We start from the raw sequence: 20,085 nt of genomic DNA, 5'->3' as shown, positions 1-20,085 counted from the left end.
TTTCCAGTTGTTTTGGGATGTTTGAGTACCTGGTCATGCCGTTCGGACTTTCGGGGGCTCCGAGTGTCTTTATGCAATTAATTAATGAAGTTTTGCATGATTTACTGTTTCGGGGGGTGGTGGTATTTCTCGATGACATTCTTATTTACTCTGAGACCATGGAAGAACATGTGCGCCTAGTGCGAGAAGTGCTCCAGCGGCTGCGGGAGCACAAACTGTATGCTAAGGTGTCCAAGTGTGAATTCCACCAACCTTCTATTACATTTCTGGGGTATGTGATTTCCCACCAAGGGTTGGAAATGGACCCCGCCAAGGTCCAGGCGGTGCGGGACTGGGAAACCCCCACTACCCGCCGCCAACTTCAACAGTTTTTGGGGTTTGCCAACTTTTACCGGAATTTCATTCCCAACTTTGCCCAAGTTGCGCTTCCCCTCACTGCCCTGTTGCGTACCAAGGACAGGGGGGCTAGCGCCGCACTCCCCTCAGCCCGTCTGCAATGGTCTCCCCAGTGCCAGCAAGCTTTTGAACGTTTAAAGCTACTTTTTTCATCCGAACCCGTTTTGGCTCACCCGGATTGCACCAAGCCTTTCGTGGTGCAGGTGGATGCCTCGGATGTAGCCATGGGCGGGGCCCTATTGCAGAGGGATGAGGGGGGACGGTTGAGGCCATGCGCCTACTTCTCCAAGAAGTTTTCCCAGTCCGAAATCAACTGGGCCATTTGGGAGAAGGAGGCAGCAGCGGTCAAACATGCCCTTACCATATGGAGACACTTCTTAGAGGGGGCCGAGCTGCCGTTCGAAGTGTGCACAGATCACAAGAATCTTGAGGCTCTCAAGGGAGCTAGAAAACTCAATGCCAAACAAATTCGGTGGGCCCAATTTTTTGCAAAATTCCGGTTCACCCTCAAACATGTCCCTGGCAAAGAAAATGCCCTAGCTGATGCTTTGTCACGACTTCCCCAGTATCGCAACGATTTCGATCGCCCCGTCGACTCCCTGTTCACTCCCGAACAGCGAGGGGAAGTCCCTGGCTTGGCCGTCACCACCCGATCCCAAGCCCGCCAACCGGAGACCCCCCCTACGCTCAAAGGTATCCCGGAAGCATTCCAACAGCGACTCCGGGACGCCTCCTTACAGGAGGAGGAGCACCATCTCCTCCCCACTGGCTTGGAACGAACCAACACTTGGTGGGTGCAAGGGGGGAAACTATATGTCCCATCTTCCCTTCGCAAAGAAGTATTGGGACTTGTACATGGGGCCAGGCTAGCGGGTCATTTTGGTTTCGTAAAAACGCTTCACCTGGTTCGAAGGCAATTCTGGTGGCCCGGTATGAGATCTGATGTAGAGTTGTATGTGCGCAGCTGCCCCACCTGCGCCACAGCCAAGAAACGGATGGGAAAACCCCCGGGGCTTCTCAAACCGCTTGAGAACCCCTCCCGTCCCTGGGAAGTCATCGCCATGGATTTTATCACCGACCTACCTCCAAGTCGGGGGAAAACGGTTCTCTGGGTTATCACAGACCTCTTTTCCAAACAGGTTCATTTCGTTCCATGTGCAGGTCTTCCTTCAGCCCAGGGCTTAGCTAAACTGTTCATCACGCACGTCCTCAGGCTACACTCGATCCCGAGGAAGGTCCTCTCCGACCGGGGGGTCCAGTTTGTTGCCAAATTCTGGCGGGCTTTCCTAAAGTTAATGGGAGTGGAGGAACAGGGCCTTTCTTCCGCCTATCACCCCCAAACGGATGGTCAAACGGAACGAGTAAATGCGGTAGTAGAATGTTATTTGCGTTGCTATGTAAATTTCCACCAGGACGACTGGGTCGACCTGCTGCCATTTGCCGAATATGCGTACAACAATGCGCCTCATTCCTCTACCGGCTTTAGTCCCTTCCAAGTTATATACGGGACGGATTTTGGCCCTTTCGGTTCTGCCCCCGTCTCGCCAGAGCTCCAGTCTACCCCTGATCTTCAGGAGTGGATTCAGGTGGTTAAATCCACCTGGCCATGGTTGCTCAAAAATCTGGAAAGGGCAAAAAACAAGTACAAGGAACAAGCAGACAAACACCGGTCTCCGGGATGGGAACTCAAGGTGGGGGAGCAAGTCTATCTGTCCACCAAAAACCTCCGCTCTCTTCGCCCCTGCAAAAAACTGAGCGACCGTTATGTAGGACCTTTCCCCATTACCAGAGTAATCAACGAGGTTACCGTGGAACTGAGTCTCCCTAAGACTCTCAAGGGAGTTCATCCAGTCTTCCATATAAGCCTCCTCAAACCTTATGTAGCAGCTCCCCAGTTCCACCCCCCTCCCGCTCATGAGATTCCTACCGTAGTAGGAGGGGATACCCATTTGGAAATATCCAAGGTTTTAGATTCCAAATGGAAGAAAGGGAAACTGTTTTACTTTGTTCGCTGGAAAAACCTTGGCTCCGCTCATGACGAATGGGTGGCCGCACCCCACATGGCAGCTCCTCGCTTGGTCCGAGAATTCCACCTCGCTTATCCCGATAAGCCTCGTCCTCTCGGAGGGGGGCCTTAAGGGGGGCAGAATGTGAGGGTCTCTGTCTTTGTGTCTCTGCTTTCCATCACCTGCGGTGTTATCAGTGAACTCGTAAAAGCAGTTCACACCTTCTGGTCTCAGGCGCCAGGCCTGATGGCCCATGTATCTTCCCCCCCGCTGTTCTTCCTGCCAGTACTCCCTCAGGCCGGTGCGGCCTTGGAAGTGTGATAGCCGCACCAGACTTCCTGGGATCCGTCTGATGTTTTGTATTATGCCAAGCTTGTAACTTCCCATAACAATAAGTGTGAACCCCAGTGCCCCAGTGCCCTGGAGTCAATATATTCTGTAAACCCGTATAGCCCCTCACTTGCAACTTTCTACCTGTGCCTGTCTCATCTCCTGAAGGCTTCAATAAATCTATTGTTTCTGTATCAACGTCTGAGCAACTGATTTGGAGAAGCAAACTCAGAGAGGGGGATCTCTCACAGATGGCCTGATTCAGCATAAGGCAGTTTCATGTGACAATGTGTCTTTATGTGGAGAAGGACAAAGCTTGTGAGCAGTGTGCTAGAAGGAAGTAAATACTTAAGTCAGCAAGGGGAGGTGTCATGGCTCAAAGGTGGAGCATCTGTTTGGTAAACAGAGGGTCCCAGGTTCAATTCCTGGCATTTCCAGTAAGGATCAGGCTAGGGACTTGCTGATTTGGATTCATTACTGATTTGGATATTTTCATAAGAACACAAAAATTCATGCTGGATCAGACCAAGGCCCATCAAGTCCAGCAGTCTGTTCACACAGTGACCAACTGGAGGCTGCCATTCTTTCCCCTTTCCAGAATGCCAAAGATGCTGCCTGATACCAGCTCTACTTCATTGATTCAAATCTGCCTAACAGAGGGTGCAGCCAAGAGGCCTTAAGACCAGGGCCTGAAGAATCTTTTCTTCTTTCTCCTCCCCAGACATGATTGAGACTTCTGAGGGACTCAGAAGTCTGCACAGAGTTTGTGTCATTTCGGATGCCCTTAATAAAAGACATCATATGGTTTTTGGCTGGAGAGTTTGCTTTGGACCAATGTAGGGTTGCCAGGTTCCCCCTGGTTACCGGTGGGGGATGGGGGGGGCAAGTTGACAGATACAGGTTGGGAATCTCCTGGAGATTTGGGGATGGAGCCTGGGGAGGAGAGTGGGGCACAATACCATCAAGTCAACCCTCCAAAGCAGCCATTTTCCCTAGGGGAAATTGATCTCTGTAGTCTGGAGATGAGCTGTAATTCCAGGGGAGGGGCTGTGGCTCAGTGGTAGAGCATCTGTTTGCATTCAGAAGATCCCAGGTTCAATACTCGGCAACTCCAGTTAAAAGGACCAGGCAGGTAGGTGATGGGAAAGACCTCAGCCTGAAACCCTGGAGAGCTGCTGCCGGTCTGAGTAGACAATACTGACTTTGATGGACCAAGGATCCGATTCAGTATAAGGCAGTTTCATGTGTTCCTGTGCTTTGAAGGGTGGACTCTGTGGCTTTATATTCTAGGGGAGGGGCTGTGGCTCAGTGGCGGAGCCTCTGCTTGGCATGCAGAAGGTCCCAGGTCCAATCCCTGGCATCTCCAGTTAAAGGGACCAGGCAAGGAGGTGATGTGAAAGACCCCTACCTGAGACCCCGGAGGGCTGCTGCCAGTCTGAGTAGACAATACTGACTTTGATGGGCCAAGGGTCTCGGGTCTCATTCAGTACAAGGCAGCTTCATGTGTGATCCCCAGGTCCCACCTGGAGGCTGGCATCCCTAAACCAATGAGGTTATGCTAGGATTGCCAACTTCAGGCTGGATTTTGTGGCAGTGCCTGGGGGAGGGACTTCAGAATGGTGTGTGTGTAAAGTGTCGTCAAGTCGCAGCCGACTTATGGCGACCCCTTTTGGGGTTTTCATGGCAAGAGACTAACAGAGGTGGTTTGCCAGTGCCTTCCTCTGTATAGCAACCCCTGGTATTCTTTGGTGGTCTCCCATCCAAGTACTAGCTAGGATAGTCCCTGCTTAGCTTCTGAGATCTGACGAGATCAGGCTAGCCTGGGCCATCCAGGTCAGGACACTAACAAAATCGGAAGCCCAGATTATACCAATTTTTCTTATCCTAAATTATATTTTAAACTTTGAGTTACTTTTTTCTGAAAGTAAAAGTCAGATTAAGTTACAGATTAGAGTTAAATTACAGATTAGAGTTCATCATCTACTTTAGCTGCAAAATTGGCACTTCAGAATGGTACGTTGCCATTCTTTTCACCCTCCAAAGAGGACATTTTCCACAGGGGAATAGATCTCTGTAGTGTGGAGAATCAGCTGTAATAGCAGGAGATCTCCTGGGCCCACCTGGAGGTTGGCAACCCTACCCAAGCTACCTGTAATTTCTGCCAGACAAACAAAAATCTACCAGGAAATGCCGGGGATGAGGGCGGGATAAAAGTCTAACAAAATAAGTAACTAAAAAGAAATAAAATCCTTTTTCTAAGTACCAAGAACTGAGGGTCGGCGTCTGCCATGGTGCTCCTAAAGCTACGGGCTTTGGGTGTGTTGGGGGGGGAGGGGGCACAGGGCGGTATCCCAACGGCCAACGGCCTAACGGACAAAGCACACGCAACCTCGCCTCGCGAGCCACACACCGGACAGCCAATCGTCGGTCGCTGTCCTTAAGGTCACGCCCTCTCCCCTACCCTGTTGGCTAAGAGGCCAGCTTGATCCCGCCTCCCGTGCCGGCCCACGGAAGCGACCTCGGTCGCGTGCCCTTCCGTTGCCTAGCAACCGCCCCGTCGCTCGCGGACGCCGCTCGGCGACGGGACGCCTCGCCCTCCGCCGGCCAATGGAGCCTCGCCGTGCGCGCATGCCCAGTACGCGCTGCAACGTTGGAGCTTGGCAGGGGGAAGGCGAAGTCGGCTGAAGGGGATGCCGAGGATGGCGGCGGCGGCGCTTTGGTGCTCCTGAGGCGGCCGCCTTCTCCCCGCCATGGGGCTGGGCTCCAGCTCCGAGGTCCCCGATGGGGGCTCCGAGGGCTATCATGTGCACTGGGTAAGGCCGGGGGAAGAATTCACCCTCTCGAGGGGGTGGGACGGCCCCACTGCCTGGCCCTTGGCCGAGGTGGCGGCCCTGAGCCCGACGTCGGGGCAACGCTTCAGTACCGGGGCGGCCTCCTTCGGCAAGTACAACCAGGCTGGCTGTTTAGGAACCTGGCGCGGTCGTGGGAGGCTGCCCGGTGGCTGTCAGAGTGGAGCCCCCATTGGGAGGCATGGAGAATTTACTGTGGAAATCAATTTTTAATGGGACCGTTTAAAGGATATTCTTTGATTTAATCCCTTTATATATATATATATATATATATATATATATATATAACCATATATATATATATATATATATATATATATATATATATATATATATATATATATAACCATAGTACTATATCTATCTATCTATCTATATATATATATTAGTACTATGGTTATATTAAGGTACTAAATTAACAAATTAGAACCAAGATAAGATACGTATACAATAATTAAACAATATGGGGATTAATTATGTTAGCAAAAGTATATACAATTTATTTTTAGATAGAAGAGAGTGAGGGGAGAGTCGTTTTAAGTTTAAATTACTATTATCAATAGTTTTTTATTACCTTTTGTTACCGTTATCAAAGTAATAGAGGTTGATTTATATGTTGATATATTAAATGAAGAAAATAATTTTAAAAAATTCAAAAAAAAAAAAAGTGGAGCCCCCATGGACAGGACCAGTCTGCCCCTAACCAGTCAGTGGAATAATGTCTCAGACAGAGCAGGAAATGGCACCTTCTCTGCTTAGGTCCTGGGAAAAAGCAGCTGAGCCCACCAATGATGGTGTGTCTTAGGCAGAGAAGCATGCGGGTGGGTGTCTTAATGTTTTTGAGAAAGGTGGAGGGAGGGGAAGAGGGTAATATTTTTGGCTACGAGCTGCCGGGGAGGATTGGCCATCATTAGGTGGTGTGTGAAATTCCTAGAGGCGCCTGGTTGACCATTTTTGGTCCTGGAAGGGTATGGTGGAAAAGCACCTTAGTAACCTCATGGACATTACCCATGTATGAGGGCCTGTTGCGTTTGGTGGGAGGGGAGTTCCTTGTAAGTTCAAGAAAGGAAGAAACGTGGCGTAAATATAACCAAATAAACAAGCCAAAGTGGGTAGCCGTGTTAGTCTGTTTGCAGTAGTCAAAAAGGGCAAGAGTCCAGTAGCACCTTAAAGACTAACAAAAATATTTTCTGGTAGGGTATGAGCTTTCTGAAGAAGTGAGCTGTGGCTCACGAAAGCTCATACCCTACCAGAAAATATTTTTGTTAGTCTTTAAGGTGCTACTGGACTCTTGCCCTTTTTGACTACAAATAAACAAGGTGGGCTTTGTGGCGTAAATATAACCAAATAAACAAGGTGGGCTTTTGGTGTGAACCGGAAGACATGCTGTAAAGACAAATTGGAATCTCCTAAATATTCAGTATTGTTCTCTGGAACATTCAAGCATGTTATATGTTAATATTTGAATATTCCAAAGTGATACTGGGCCTAAAAATCTGGAATATGTTTTGCTGGGGGGAAGGTCTGCTTGCCCTGCTTGTGTGTGAATGCAGATATGAAAAGAGGTGCATTTCTCACTTTCCTCCTCTATCAGTTGTCCAGCATGTATCTGTGGGTGAGAATAGCAATGTCTTGGAATGTGGTGGGGATGGCCGTGGCTCAGTGGTAGAGCATCTGCTTGGCATGTAGAAGGTTCCAGGTTCAATCCCCAGACCAGGCAATAGGTGATATGAAAGACCTCAGCCTGAGACCCTGGAGAGCCGCTGCTGGTCTGAGTAGACAATACTGACCTTGATAGGCCAGTGGTCTGATTCAGTATAAGGCAGCTTCATGTATGTTCATCTTAGTTTCATGCATGAAGTCAGGTTTCCATCTCCCCCCGAGTAAGTTTTAATTCTGTTTTTATTGGTCTTACGGCTTTTCTTAATTTTTGTTCTGGATTCTTCTGTTGTGCAGAAACTATGGACTAGGATGGCAGACACAGGTTTCTGTTAAGTGCCTGCTTTTAAAATAAACTCTGCAGGAAATGCCTTTCTAAGACTGTGTGGATGCTACTGATTTGTAATCTGATAGTGGTACAAAATCTAGCATTTGACATTTAAGAACAACGTTTCTGTCCTCTTGTGGTTGTGAAGAAAACCTTGAAAATACAGGACTGGTGTTAAAGAGCCCAGATGTTTGTCGAGGACAGGAAAGACCTACCACTGGTCATGAGATGGGGCGCAATTTCCCTGCCAAGTTCCTAGTACTTCTTGCATACTTCCTTTCCCTCCTCTTCATGATGCCACTAAGCGTGTTGTCTGCCTAACCTCAATTTCTGCGCCATTCCTGCCTTCTGTCCTTGCCAACAAATATCCAGTTTCTTTCATAATAGGAATCTTTGGAGTAGAATAAATTTGTTGGAATGTATATATGTTAGTTTTGCATGATTCTCCTAGTGGAATTTGGGTTGGGGTGGAGTGGAACATGCTGTGCTTTGCACCAAACATCTGTACAGTTGTGTGTTCCTTTTGTAACCTAGATCTTCAGATAAATACTGACTTTAGGTACCCAGAGAATGGTTTCAGGGGTTATGAATAATGCTAAGTAGGGGGGTTACCGCACTTTGTATTCCCAGCGATGTATTAAAAGTTTGAAAATGTTATAAAAAACATCGCTTTAAAAGGGTTTTTGGATACAACGGCTTATAAATGGTTGGAAGATGTCTTCAAAGCTAAAGGGGCCAAACAAAGTGCAAACAGTATTTTTTATAACATTTTCAAACTCTTAATACATCGCTGGGAATACATAGAAAGTGCGAACAGTATTTTTTATAACGTTTTCAAACTCTTAATACATTGCTGGGAATACAAGTGTGGTAACCCCCTAGGTCTTAGCCTGATCAGTACCTGGGTGGGAAACTGTGTGACCTGGTTGAAGGGGACCCAGGCTTCCTCAGGGAACAGCGGGATGCTAGAAATAGGGACAAGAGGCAGGAATCCTAGCTACCACTGTCACTTTGTGCAGCCTTTATGAAAGGCTGGGGAGGGGCTGTGGCTCAGTGGTAGAGCATCTGCTTGGCATGCAGAAGGTCCCAGGTTCAGTCCCCAGCATCTCCAGTTAAAGTAGGCGATGTGAAAGATCTCTGCCTGAGACCCTGGAGAGCCGCTGCTGGTCTGTGTAGACAATACTGACTTTGATGGACCAAGGGTCTAATTCAGTATAAGGTAGCTTCAAGAAAGCTCATACCCTGCCAGAAATTTTGTTGGTCTTTAAGGTGCTACTGGACTCTTTCTCTTTTCTATAAGCATGCATGGTATGGATCCTTTTCAGTTTGTTTTAGAACACATACACACATATGATCTTTTCAGTTATTTTGTATATGTATAAATGCTGCCATTTTGCAGGTTCAGGAAAACTCTCCCGCTCATCAGGCTGGTTTGGAGCCATTCTTTGATTTCATCCTCACAATAGGACACACTAGGCTGGTAAGTCGGTGGAGATGCCACTCTTTTTCTAATGTGTTGTTGCTGGCCTCTGCTATCACCTGGGTGGTGGCAGGATCAGCCAGCAGGACTCTCTTGGCCAAATCTGGCCTCTGTCCAAAGTGGTGCTCCAGGAAAACCTGATGCTGACTCGGAGGGCCTGAGCTCACCAGAGCATCTTCCCATTGATGGCTTTGGGACTAAAAGGATCCCGTGGACTCAGTCTGTGATCGCTGGCTGTGAGAGCCCCACACATACAACAAGTTCTGATTTGCAGTCTTTGCTTGCTTTGTCTGTTGGTAATCCCTCTTATGACTTGAGACTGTTATACAGCCTCTTGATCACTTAGGGGAGCACCCAGAAGTCTTGCCGGTTTGTCCCTTCCTTGTTGGTTGTGAACATATTATATTTGGGGCTGGGAAAGACATCTTACATCTTGCCTTGAAAACCCTATGGGGTTGCCATAAGTCAGCTGTGACTTGACAGCATTTTCTGCCATCACCAGGTGCCTGTGGCATACTCTGGAGAAACTGCAGGCAGGAGAGGGCGTTCACCATGATACTGATTCCAATGAACTAGTTCAAATATGGACCTGTCAATAATTAACGTTTTGGTAGCTGCAATGAAGATTGGTTCATGTACATTAGGGCCAGCAGTTCATGTTTCTTTTACAGGAATTGCAGATATGAAAGACATATCATCCGTCTCTGTCGAAATAGTGGAACACCAGTCTTCAAAATCAGTGTGGTGCTCTGAGTGCATGAACCAGCACAGATTCATTTTAGTCAAAATGTTGACTGTGTGTATCTGTTGTTGACAAAACCCTGGGGATTTTGGGGGGTGTCAAGCAATAGCGAATTGCACTTCCTTCTCCACACTTCCTTGATCAGTTAAATCTAAATGTGACTAATCCCAAGAACTAGAATCCTGAAGCAAGGATTGAAATAAAGAAACACTGAAATCAACTTGACACATCTTGTAAATCTCCCTCTAGGTTTCTGGGCCTTGCATGCACTCTGCTATTAGAACTTCTGTAGTCAAATTTTCATAGACATTTATTTTATTTATAGTCCACCTTTCTCCCTGAGACTCAAGGTAGAAAGCAACATATGAAAACAATTCAGTGAGGTAGTAGGGCACCACGATCCTAAGGGAGGGATAGTTGTGGCGTGGCTGGGGATGATGCAGCCCCATCACAGTCGCTCCGCCTCCTCAGTTTGCTGCCCCGTGGCAGCAAGGAAAAGCTCACCGCTCACCGCTCCCCCAACCATCATGAAACTGCCCCATTGAATTCCATGGGGTTGCACAACCATTTTTTCTGGTGTAAGTTCATGCTGGCACAAGGGGGTGTTCCCGGGGCAAAAGGGCTCAGGGAGCTGACTAAAGTCAGCTCCACCCCCTTTGGCGCCAGTGCGAGCCCTTACGCTGGAGATATGCTGCTTCCGTGCTGCTCCCTGGTGCCGGCTCTGTGCTGGCGTCCGTGCCCATTTCAATGGCGCAAGTGGCATCTACGCCAGCGCCAGGGACACATCACCTCCAAAGCCCTTCCCCCCCGTTAGGATTGCACTGTAAAACATCTAGTGAACAATGCAGTAGGACTAGCAAAACAAAAAATTAGAGGACTGTGCATACAAATCATTCTAAGACTTGCTGTACCATAAATAGTGCAGACAATGCAATGTAAGATAAAACATGCAATCGACTAATAAGGACACCTTCCTGAACCATCCTGCTACCCGGCAGCCTTATTTCCTGTATTTGTATGCCCTCCTGAACATTTCTGTTTAAGGCTATTGTCCTTACCCATTTGTAGGGCAGCACCTTCAGGAGGCTTTGCTCAAGTGAGTGAAGATGCCATGGCAGAACTTAGCAAAGAGGCACGGTATTTCTGTTTAAGATAAAAGCCTTCCAGTTTACAGTTCCAGGATTATGGATAATGCTTCTAGAAAACAACCACTGCAAAACTAAAACAAACCTGGACAGCAGAGGTCAGAAGAACAACATTCCTGACAAAGGGAGTGGATGGGTGGAACAGCACTGACAGAGTTAGTGACGTAGCTTCACTCATAAGCAGGATGGTGCTGCTGCACTCGTCTTGTTTGTGGCTTCCTAAAGGCACCTGGTTGGCCACTGTGTGAACAGACTGCTGGACTTGATGGGCCTTGGTCTGATCCAGCAGGGCCTTTCTTATGTTCTTATGGTTTATGGGTTCAAGAACCTAGGAGCCCTTTTGCATCAGGTCATGGGTTAATCTTGTCTAGCATCCTGGTTCCAACAGTAGTGAATCGGGTGCTTCTGGGAAGATCTTAAGTAGAATTTGAAGGCAACAAATCCCTGTTGCTTGTGCTGAATATCAGAGGTATACTGCTTCTGTATATGGAGGTGCTGTTGATAGCTAATATCAGGTGTTCAAAGTATCCTGCCTCTGTATATGGAGGTGCTGTCAGTAGCTATCCTTCATGAATTTGGCTATTCCTTTCAAGAAACAAGCTTAACTGTTTGCTGCACTTGCCTTTACTGGCAGCGAGTACCACAAGTTCATGGAAAGGGATAGAGTGGGAAGAGGTCTGTTGTGGCAGATGCACCAACTTCTGTTGATTCCTAGCATTTCTGTTCTTTCGTTTCACAAAGCCTGTGGTTCATGATGTTTTGCATTGCAGCTGTAGCTTTCTTTCTCTCCCTCTCCTTCCCCTTACCTACCTGCTCCTCTGACCTACAGGTGCTGACTAGTATCAATCAAGCCCAGCTAGGAATAAAAGAAAGAATTCAAGCCAGAGAGAACAGATTACACCACATTAGAGAATCTGTAGCAGTCTTCTGGCTGTTGTGTCCTGAGAAAAGAGCTACTAGTTTCCTCTCCTCCTCTTTAGAATAAAGAAGGTGACACGCTAAAAGATCTCCTGAAAGCCAACGTTGAGAAGGTTGTGAAGTTGGAGGTCTACAACATCAAGACCATGAAAGTGCGCGAGGTGGAGGTGATCCCCAGCAACATGTGGGGTGGGCAGGGCCTGCTGGGAGCCAGTGTGAGGTTCTGCAGTTTCCAAGGAGCCAACGAACATGTGTGGCACGTTCTGGTGAGCAAGAGAAACGCTTGGACGCTGTGGCTCTGTCACATTGTCTTGGCTCGAGGTTTGGCCAGCTGCCTCCTTGCGTAAGGATGCTTGGGGCAGTGATCCCCGATTTTCTTCTTTTGCCTGGCAGTCCTTCCTTGAATCAAGGCAGTAGCCTTCAAATATCTTCCATGTTGCCTTATCCTCATAAGAACCTAAGAAAGGCCATGATGGATCAGACCAAGGCCCATCAAGTCCAGCAGTCTGTTCACACATAGGCCAACCGGGTGCTTCTAGGGAGCCCACAAACAAGACGGCTGCAGCAGCATTCTCCTACCTGTGTTCCACAGCACCTAATATAATAGACATGCTCCTGTGATCCTGAAGAGAATGCGTATGCATCATGACTAGTGTCCATTTTGACTAGTAGCCATGAATACCCCTCTCCTCCATGAACACATCTACTCCCCTCTTAAAGCCTTCCAAGTTGGCAGCCATCACCACATACTGGGGCAGGGAGTTCCACCATTTAACGATGGAACCTCCGGGCATTGCCAGCCCTTCTAACATGCACTTGGTTCAAGCACTCTACTGGTTGGGTCATGCTAGTGTCCTCATATAAACCAACAGCCATCCAAGCTTCTATCTAGCAACATGCAAGCTCTCTCTTTCTTGGGCAAGCTTTTCTCCCCACTAACTGTATTGAGGAATCTGATAAATGTCTGAGGAAGCTCAGCTTTTTGCTGCTTGATTTGTTGTGTGCTAACGTGACGATTGTCTCTCTAGGATGTGGAGCTGGCTTCCCCAGCGGCATTAGCCGGCCTGCAGCCACACACAGACTACATTGTTGGATCAGACCAGATACTCCAGGAGGTACGAATGAACTCTGGGGGGCATAAATGGCCCAGCGAAAATTCTGTGGGTTTAGTCTGACCTGCTCTGTTCCTCCTGCTAATATCCTTACCTTGATAGTGATTACAAATTTCTGTACCCCCCAAAAATTGCTCTATTTTAAGAATCTGTTTTTTCCTTGTCTCCAAGGGTTGGGGATGTCTTCTGAATATTTCCAATTTAACATTAAAAACTCAAGGGTTCTGTAGGGTTTCATTGGAACACCACCTTCATATAAGCATGATTTGTGGGGGGTGGGTTGAAAGCCAGCAGTGGGGGATGGCGCTCTGTCCCTTCTTCTTTATTTTCATCCCTGGGGAGTTCTTTATCTCTTGAACACATGAAACTGCCTTATACTGAATCAGACCCTTGGTCCATCAAAGTCAGTACTGTCCACTCAGACCCGCAGCGGCCCTCCAGGGTCTTAGGTAGAGCTCTTTCACATCACCTGTTTGCCTGGTCCCTTTAACTGGAGAGACCGGGGATTGGACCTGGGACCTTCTGCATGCCAAGCAGAGGCTCCACCACTGAGTCAGAGCCCCTCCCCTAGAATATAAGGCCACAGAGTCCACCCTTCAAAACACATGAAGCTGCCTTATACTGAATCAGACCCTTGGCCCATCAAAGTCAGTATTGTCTAGACTGGCAGCGGCTCTCCAGGGTCTTAGGTAGAGCTCTTTCACATCACCTACTTGCCTGGTCCTTTTAACTGGAGATGCTGGGGATTGAACCTGGGACCTTCTGCATGCCAGGCAGATGCTCTGCCACTGAGCCACAGCCCTTCCCCTCTGTTTCTTGCTACCTTCTGCTGAAAAGTCAAATATTCCTCAGTGTGCCACAAGGCACGGTGAGACAAGACAGTGGCCCCTAAATGGCTGGCATGGCTGTAGGCATCTTGCTTGGGAGGGTCAAGAAGCACAAGCGTCCTTCTCTGAGTAGTCAAGGTCTGTGGTGTAATAGGAAAAGAGGGGCTTCCGCTGTTCTGTCACTTACACAAATGTCTTTCCTAGTCGGAAGATTTCTTTTCGCTGATCGAATCCCACGAGGGGAAGCCCTTGAAGCTGATGGTTTATAACACAGAGACGGACTGTTGCCGAGAGGTTTTTGTAACCCCCAACGGAGCCTGGGGTGGAGAAGGAAGGTATGGATCTGAGAGCAACGGGAGGAGCTTTGAAGCAGGCTGGGCTTATTCTCAGCTTGCCACATTTTGGTTATTACCCTTATTGGGTGAGCATAATACCATGTGAGTAGGCTTTAAAAGGGGAGTGGACATGTTCATGGAGGAGAGGGCTATTCATGGCTACTAGTCATGATGCATACCTATTCTCCAGGATCAGAGGAGCGTGCCCATTATATGCGGTGCTGTGGAAAACAGGCAGAACAATGCTGCTTGCATTCGTCTTGCTTGTGGGCTTCCTAGAGGCACCTGGTTGGCCACTGTGTGAACAGACTGCTGGACTTTGGTCTGATCCAGCATGGCCTTTCATGTTCTTATGGCATCAGCCAGAGCTGGATTTCAGGACCCGGAGGGAAACACCTGGTAGTTTTGACATCCCTTGCATGTTCTGGTACAGATGGTGGAGACTGTCCCCATCCCTGACCACCCCTCTCTGGTTTGGGCTTCAGCTTGGGAGGTGCTTGGTCGACTAACATAAAACTAGATAGTCATAGAGGCTCGGCTCACAGCAGACTGCCTTAGTATTTACTCAATCACAAGCTGCAAGGAATAGTACTCGGAAAGCAAGCTGTGAACAATGACAAAATAAGTTCTTAAATGAGGATTGGTCCTTAGTGGTTAAGGACGCAAATCGTAAATGTTCACCTCACTTCTTCCAGATACCCTCAACAGAACTTTCTCCTTGCCAGACTATTTCCGCTGGTTAGAAATTCATAAGGTTGGGTAAAAGGAATATATATATATATTTGTATAAAAATACTGTAAATATAATTTATTGGAAGCGCTATGTAAAGGTTAAAAACATTTTTAAAACATTAAAATAGCACAATGACATTTCCTAAGGTTGACATCTGTAACCACAACCAAACGCATTTCGGCCTATTGGGCCTTCATCAGTGGTTAATTAAAACCCATGTTAAGCCTGCATACATTTGCAGAAATAAATAAATACACATACAAACAGTTCAAACCCAACCAGCCATGTGTATAGGTTGTAAAATCTATTGCCAATTACTCAAACATCTGGTCAGATTGGTTTTAGTTGTAATACTGGTTAGTATATGAGAGAAATATACTATGCGTGCAGGATACCTGCACACATGGTATATGAGAGAAATAAACTAATCATGGGTTTTAATTAACCACTAATGAAGGCCCAATAGGCCGAAACGCGTTTGGTTGTGGTTACAGATGTCAACCTTAGGAAATGTCATTGTGCTATTTTAATGTTTTAAAAATATTTTTAACCTTTACATAGCGCTTCCAATAAATTATATTTACAGTATAGAGAGAGGGAGAGGGAGAGGGAGAGAGGGAGAGAGGGGGAGAGGGGGAGAGGGGGAGGGAGAGAGAGAGGGAGAGAGAGAGGGGGAGAGGGGGGGAGGGGGAGGGAGAGGGAGAGGGAGAGATTCCTTTTAGCCAATCTCGGGTACCCAGCTTCTGTTTTTTAGGTTGGGTCTTATTCCCCTCTTTTTTCTTCCACTAGAAATTCATAAGTTCAGACAAGCTTTCTTACTGGCAAGATGTAATGCCCTGGACTCAGCCGAGACACAAGGGTGATACAATAACATTACTGTCGAAGTACGAAAATGCCCATTTTGTCCGGATCAAATAGACTCCCTAGCCCACATTGTTTTAGCATGTCCACAAAATCAATATATCTCTCCTTGGATACTTTCTGAGAAGTGGATACTGTGTTATCTGCTGTCAAGTAGATCAGTCAATTGCGTGAGAGATGTGGCAATTTTTCTCTTTATAGCGTCAAGGAAAAATTAAATTTCATTTCCCCTTTTTAAAGTGTGAAGTGGTTGATGGATAGCAGGTGGCTGTTAGATCTAGGGAAAAGTACTCAGTCACAACTCCAGTGGTCGATGCCTTCCTTTAGGTCAAAGAGGGCTTCAATTTAGCAACTTCTTTATTATTTTTTAGTCAAGGGTAATTGTGAAAGCCTTCCTTGTTGTTGAAGGCATCTTAAAATTTGCCTACCTCTTGCACAGTTTAGGGTGTGGCATCGGATATGGCTATCTGCACAGGATTCCGACGCAGCCGGCTGTACCAAAGAAGAAATCTGAAGCTGGGCCCCCTCCTCCTTTGCCATCTGGAGATATTCCTCCTGAGCCACCTACTAACGGCTATACGGAGGTAGGCATTTCAAAGCCAGAGATGTTTCCTGGGTTTGAATGGTGCAGATTAACCTGCACTGGTAAGTAACCAAGCTGCCTTATCACAACCTGAGTTACCACGGACACGTGAGGAGTGAGATTCGTGTCCAGCCAGGCTCCTCGTACTGGAGGGAGGCTTCAGATGTCATCGAGCAGAGCAGTAGGATATGAGCTGTCAATTTTTAGTCTGTATTCCCTTGTCCTCCTTAGAAATGTGGTGTTGCAGGAGAGTGCTACAGATACTGTGGACTGCCAAAAAGACAAATCAGTGGGTTGTAGGTCAAAGCAAGCCTGAACTGACCCTAGAAACTAAAAGGACTAAACTGAGGCTGTCGTACCTTGGTCGCATTATAAGAAGACAAGAGTCACTGGAAAAGACAGTCATGCTAGGAAAAAGTTGAAGGCAGCAGGAAAAGAGGAAGCCCCAACAAGAGATGCATTGACTCTATAATGGAAGCCATGGCCCTCAGTTTGCAAGACCTAAGCAAGGCTGTTAAGGATAGGACGGTTTGGAGGACATGGATTCATAGGGTCGCCATGAGTCGGAAGCGACTTGACGGCACTGAACACACACACATTCTCTTGTCCAGAGGTACGGCCCACTGACCCACCTGTGTATTGGGACCTCCTGGGTAGCGGTGGCATTCCTTGAGCATCTTTGGATGGATGGTAGTGATTTTGATGCTCTTCTTCAAACTAGATGAGCGCCTGGGGGAGAGGACGTTCCATTGAGGGCAAAGCTGTTTCCTCTTACTCTGGCTTATGAACTAGTTTGTTAATAGCAAGTAGAAATTGTGAAACTGGTTTATTTTGTGCATCTGTAAAATTTGTCTTCTGTGTGTTTTGAGTTCATGTAAGGAGAAAAGCAGGTAAAAATGCCCTTAATAATAAATAATAAGGACAAATGGTGTGTGTGTGTGTGAGAGAGAGAAATAAACGAACAACCAACATCCAGTAAATAATCCATTAAAACTCACACATATCACACAGGAGCAAGGTGTGAAGGGAGCTGCTATACAAAATTAGCAAAAAGCCAAAGAGAACTTAATCTTACCAGGTGCTGAAAACTAGAGGCCAGGAGAGCCTTTGTGGGGAGGGAAATGTACACTTGGGGAGCCCCCTCCCATCTGATTGTAAAAGACATCCAAAGGGGGGGCCTTGCCTGAAAATTAATATGTTCAAGAAGGTTCATAACAGTTAGGCAGTCCTTTAAGGACTCCGGTCCTTTGACCATCTTCACCAGGAAAAGCCTGTTAATCAGCTCAGTAGGGGAATGTCTGCCCGCCATGGAGCAGCACAGCATTACATAGTTTATAGAAAACATGTTTCTCCTTATGTAGCATAACTAGAGTCAAGTCCAGTAGAACCTTAGAAACAATATTGGAGGAGGTGTAATCTTTCGAGAGCCAAAGGACCCTTCGAGAGTCAAACCAGCGTGGTGTAGTGGTTAAGAGCAGTGGTTTGGAGTGGTGGACTCTGATCTGGAGAACCGGGTTTGATTCCCCACTCCTCCACATGAGCAGTGGAGGCCAATCTGGTGAACTGGATTTGTTTCCCCACTCCTACACATGAAGCCTGCTGGGTGACCTTGGGCTAGTCACAGCTCTCTCAGCCCCAGCTACCTCACAGGGTGTCTGTTGTGGGGAGGGGAAGGCAAGGTGCTGGTTTGATTCTTCCTTAAGTGGTAGAGAAAGTTGGCATATAAAAACGCACTCTTATGAGCCGTGCTAACTTCCCCCCCTTCTAAACTGGTCGTGTTTATTTCAGACACCACTCCTGGCACCGACCTCCCAAAGTGAAGACCCAGCAAGTCTGTCTTACAGCACAGATCAAAGCGGGCAGACATATCCAGTAGAAAATTCTCTTCACCCTCCTCCTCCTGTCCAAAGAGTCATGGACCCAGGTAATGTGTTCGCCTGTTGTCCTGTGGGGCATCACGTTGGCTGTTTATAGGCAGGCTGTGGGGTGGTGCATTCTGCAACCGTTATAGATTCTGCAGACTGAACAGTTTGCTGGTGTTTTGCTCACGAGCAGGTAGGGGCAAGGAACAGGGAAGCCCTAGAGCCTGACAACCAATAATCCTGTTCTGCAGTAATTTCAGCTGGCCTCAAGACAAAGCCGTTCACTCCCCCAGGAGTCTCTTGTGCCACAAACACTTGAAGACAAAGAGCAAGAGGCCAGTGGCACCTTAAAGATCAAAATTTCTGGCAGGGTACTTCAGATACCAAGATGCTTGAAGACAAGATGTTCACCCTTTTGATAGTGCTCACTAAAGTTACTAGTAACTTTAGAAGGATTTGGGGACAAAGTGGTAGTTTCAGCTTTGTTATATCAATAAGAGTAATTGGTGCTGTAAGTTCTTGGCCATCTCATCTCCCTCTCCTGCTCTTTCAGATTTTATAGATATGTCTGGAGCTTCCTTTCCTGAATTAATTGACTTGGTGAAAACAGTCAACGTGTCTCCCTCTGCTTCTTTCAATACGTCAGCTGACTCTGCGGCAACAACAGAGGACTTGCTAACAAGCAGTACAGCGGAGTCATCCCTCAGTAAGAAAATTTAAAACCAGGGTGTGCTTTGAGGTCTGTCCCCTAGTCAGACTGGTAGAGGCGAGGGGCAGAGGGGAGAGCTTGCTCACTTGGCCAACCCAGGTACTTGACAGAATACAGCAGGCATGCAGGAAGGCAAGATGGCTCCTTCTTAGTGGTAAGCTACAGTACTGCAGTCCAAGCTCTGCTCACGACCTGAGTTTGATCCCAAGGGAAGTTGGTTTCAGGTAGCCGGCTCAAGGTTGACTCCAGCCTTCCATCCTTCCGAGGTCGGTAAAATGAGTACCCAGCTTGCTGGGGGTAAAAGGAAGATGACTGGGGAAGGCACCGGCAAACTACCCCATGAAAAAAAGTCTGCCTTGGAAACGTTGGGATGTGATGTCACCCCATGGATCAGGAATGATCCAGTGCTTGCACAGGGGACCTTTACCTTCCCTTTTAACCCCCTTCAGCCACTTCATGAATTAACCAGGGCTATGGGTTTCTGCGTGGTGTAGTAGTTAAGAGTGGTGGTTTGGAGCGGTGGAGTCTGGAGAACCAGGTTTGATTCCCCACTCCTCCACATGAGTGGCGGAGGCTAATCTGGATTTGTTTCCACATGAAGCCAGCTGGGAGACCTTGGGCTAGTCACAGATCTCTTCGAGCTCTCTCAGCCCCACCTACCTCACAGGGTGTCTGTTGTGGGGAGGGGAAGGCGATCATAAGCCGGTTTGATTCTTCCTTAAGTGGTAGAGAAAGTCTACCACTAAAAACCAACTCTCCTTCGTATTCTTCTATTTGTTAACTTTCTTCAACGTCCTCATTAAATGATCCTGAAGTTGATATCTGAAGCAGGCATGGCCCTCTATACAAACAGATCTTTTTGTTTCAGACCAAGCCTCTCTTCTAATCCCAGAAGATCCAACCCTTTCTCCAGAGAGCTTGGGTCCTCAGCCAGCGTTGGATAAACAAATGCCTTCACTTTCTCCCTTGCCATCTCTTCCTATGGATATTTCTGTTAATGCGACATCCAGGGAGGATTCTGATGCTCAAGAAACTGCTCTGCATTCAGATGAAACGGAGGGCCCCACATTGCCACATGCAGATGATGAAAAGGCCGAGGAACTCTAAACTGCATGAAGGGATACCTCCTTCCCACTGCTTTATAGCTGGCACTGTGCTTTGATGCTCACTGTTGCAGCATCACAGGAATTCAAGCACCTTTTCCCACTCA

At 47.4% G+C, this 20,085-nt stretch overlaps 2 protein-coding genes across 2 annotated transcripts in view; one reads left to right on the top strand and one right to left on the bottom strand.

Annotated features, from left to right (window-relative positions):
* Window positions 1-5,022, bottom strand: part of TTC21A (tetratricopeptide repeat domain 21A) — a 47,013-nt gene extending 41,991 nt beyond the window's left edge. The window contains exon 1 of the mRNA XM_056857581.1: window positions 4,996-5,022. Within this exon, the coding sequence (XP_056713559.1) occupies window positions 4,996-5,022 (27 nt within the window). The remainder of the gene's footprint in view (window positions 1-4,995) is intronic.
* A 460-nt stretch (window positions 5,023-5,482) lies between these two features.
* GORASP1 (golgi reassembly stacking protein 1) lies at window positions 5,483-19,982 on the top strand. Its single transcript, XM_056857772.1, has 9 exons — window positions 5,483-5,545; window positions 8,968-9,048; window positions 11,916-12,119; window positions 12,882-12,968; window positions 13,997-14,127; window positions 16,161-16,305; window positions 18,093-18,228; window positions 18,720-18,872; window positions 19,744-19,982. Exons 1-9 carry the CDS (start codon window positions 5,483-5,485, stop codon window positions 19,980-19,982), a joined length of 1,239 nt encoding a protein of 412 aa, XP_056713750.1.
* The last annotated feature ends 103 nt before the right edge of the window (window positions 19,983-20,085 follow it).

The sequence above is a fragment of the Euleptes europaea genome, chromosome 11 (genome assembly GCF_029931775.1).
Source record: "Euleptes europaea isolate rEulEur1 chromosome 11, rEulEur1.hap1, whole genome shotgun sequence".
Taxonomy (NCBI): Eukaryota; Metazoa; Chordata; class Lepidosauria; order Squamata; family Sphaerodactylidae; genus Euleptes; species Euleptes europaea.
Note: the sequence above shows the minus strand (reverse complement) of the source record. Positions and strands in the feature narration are given on the sequence as shown.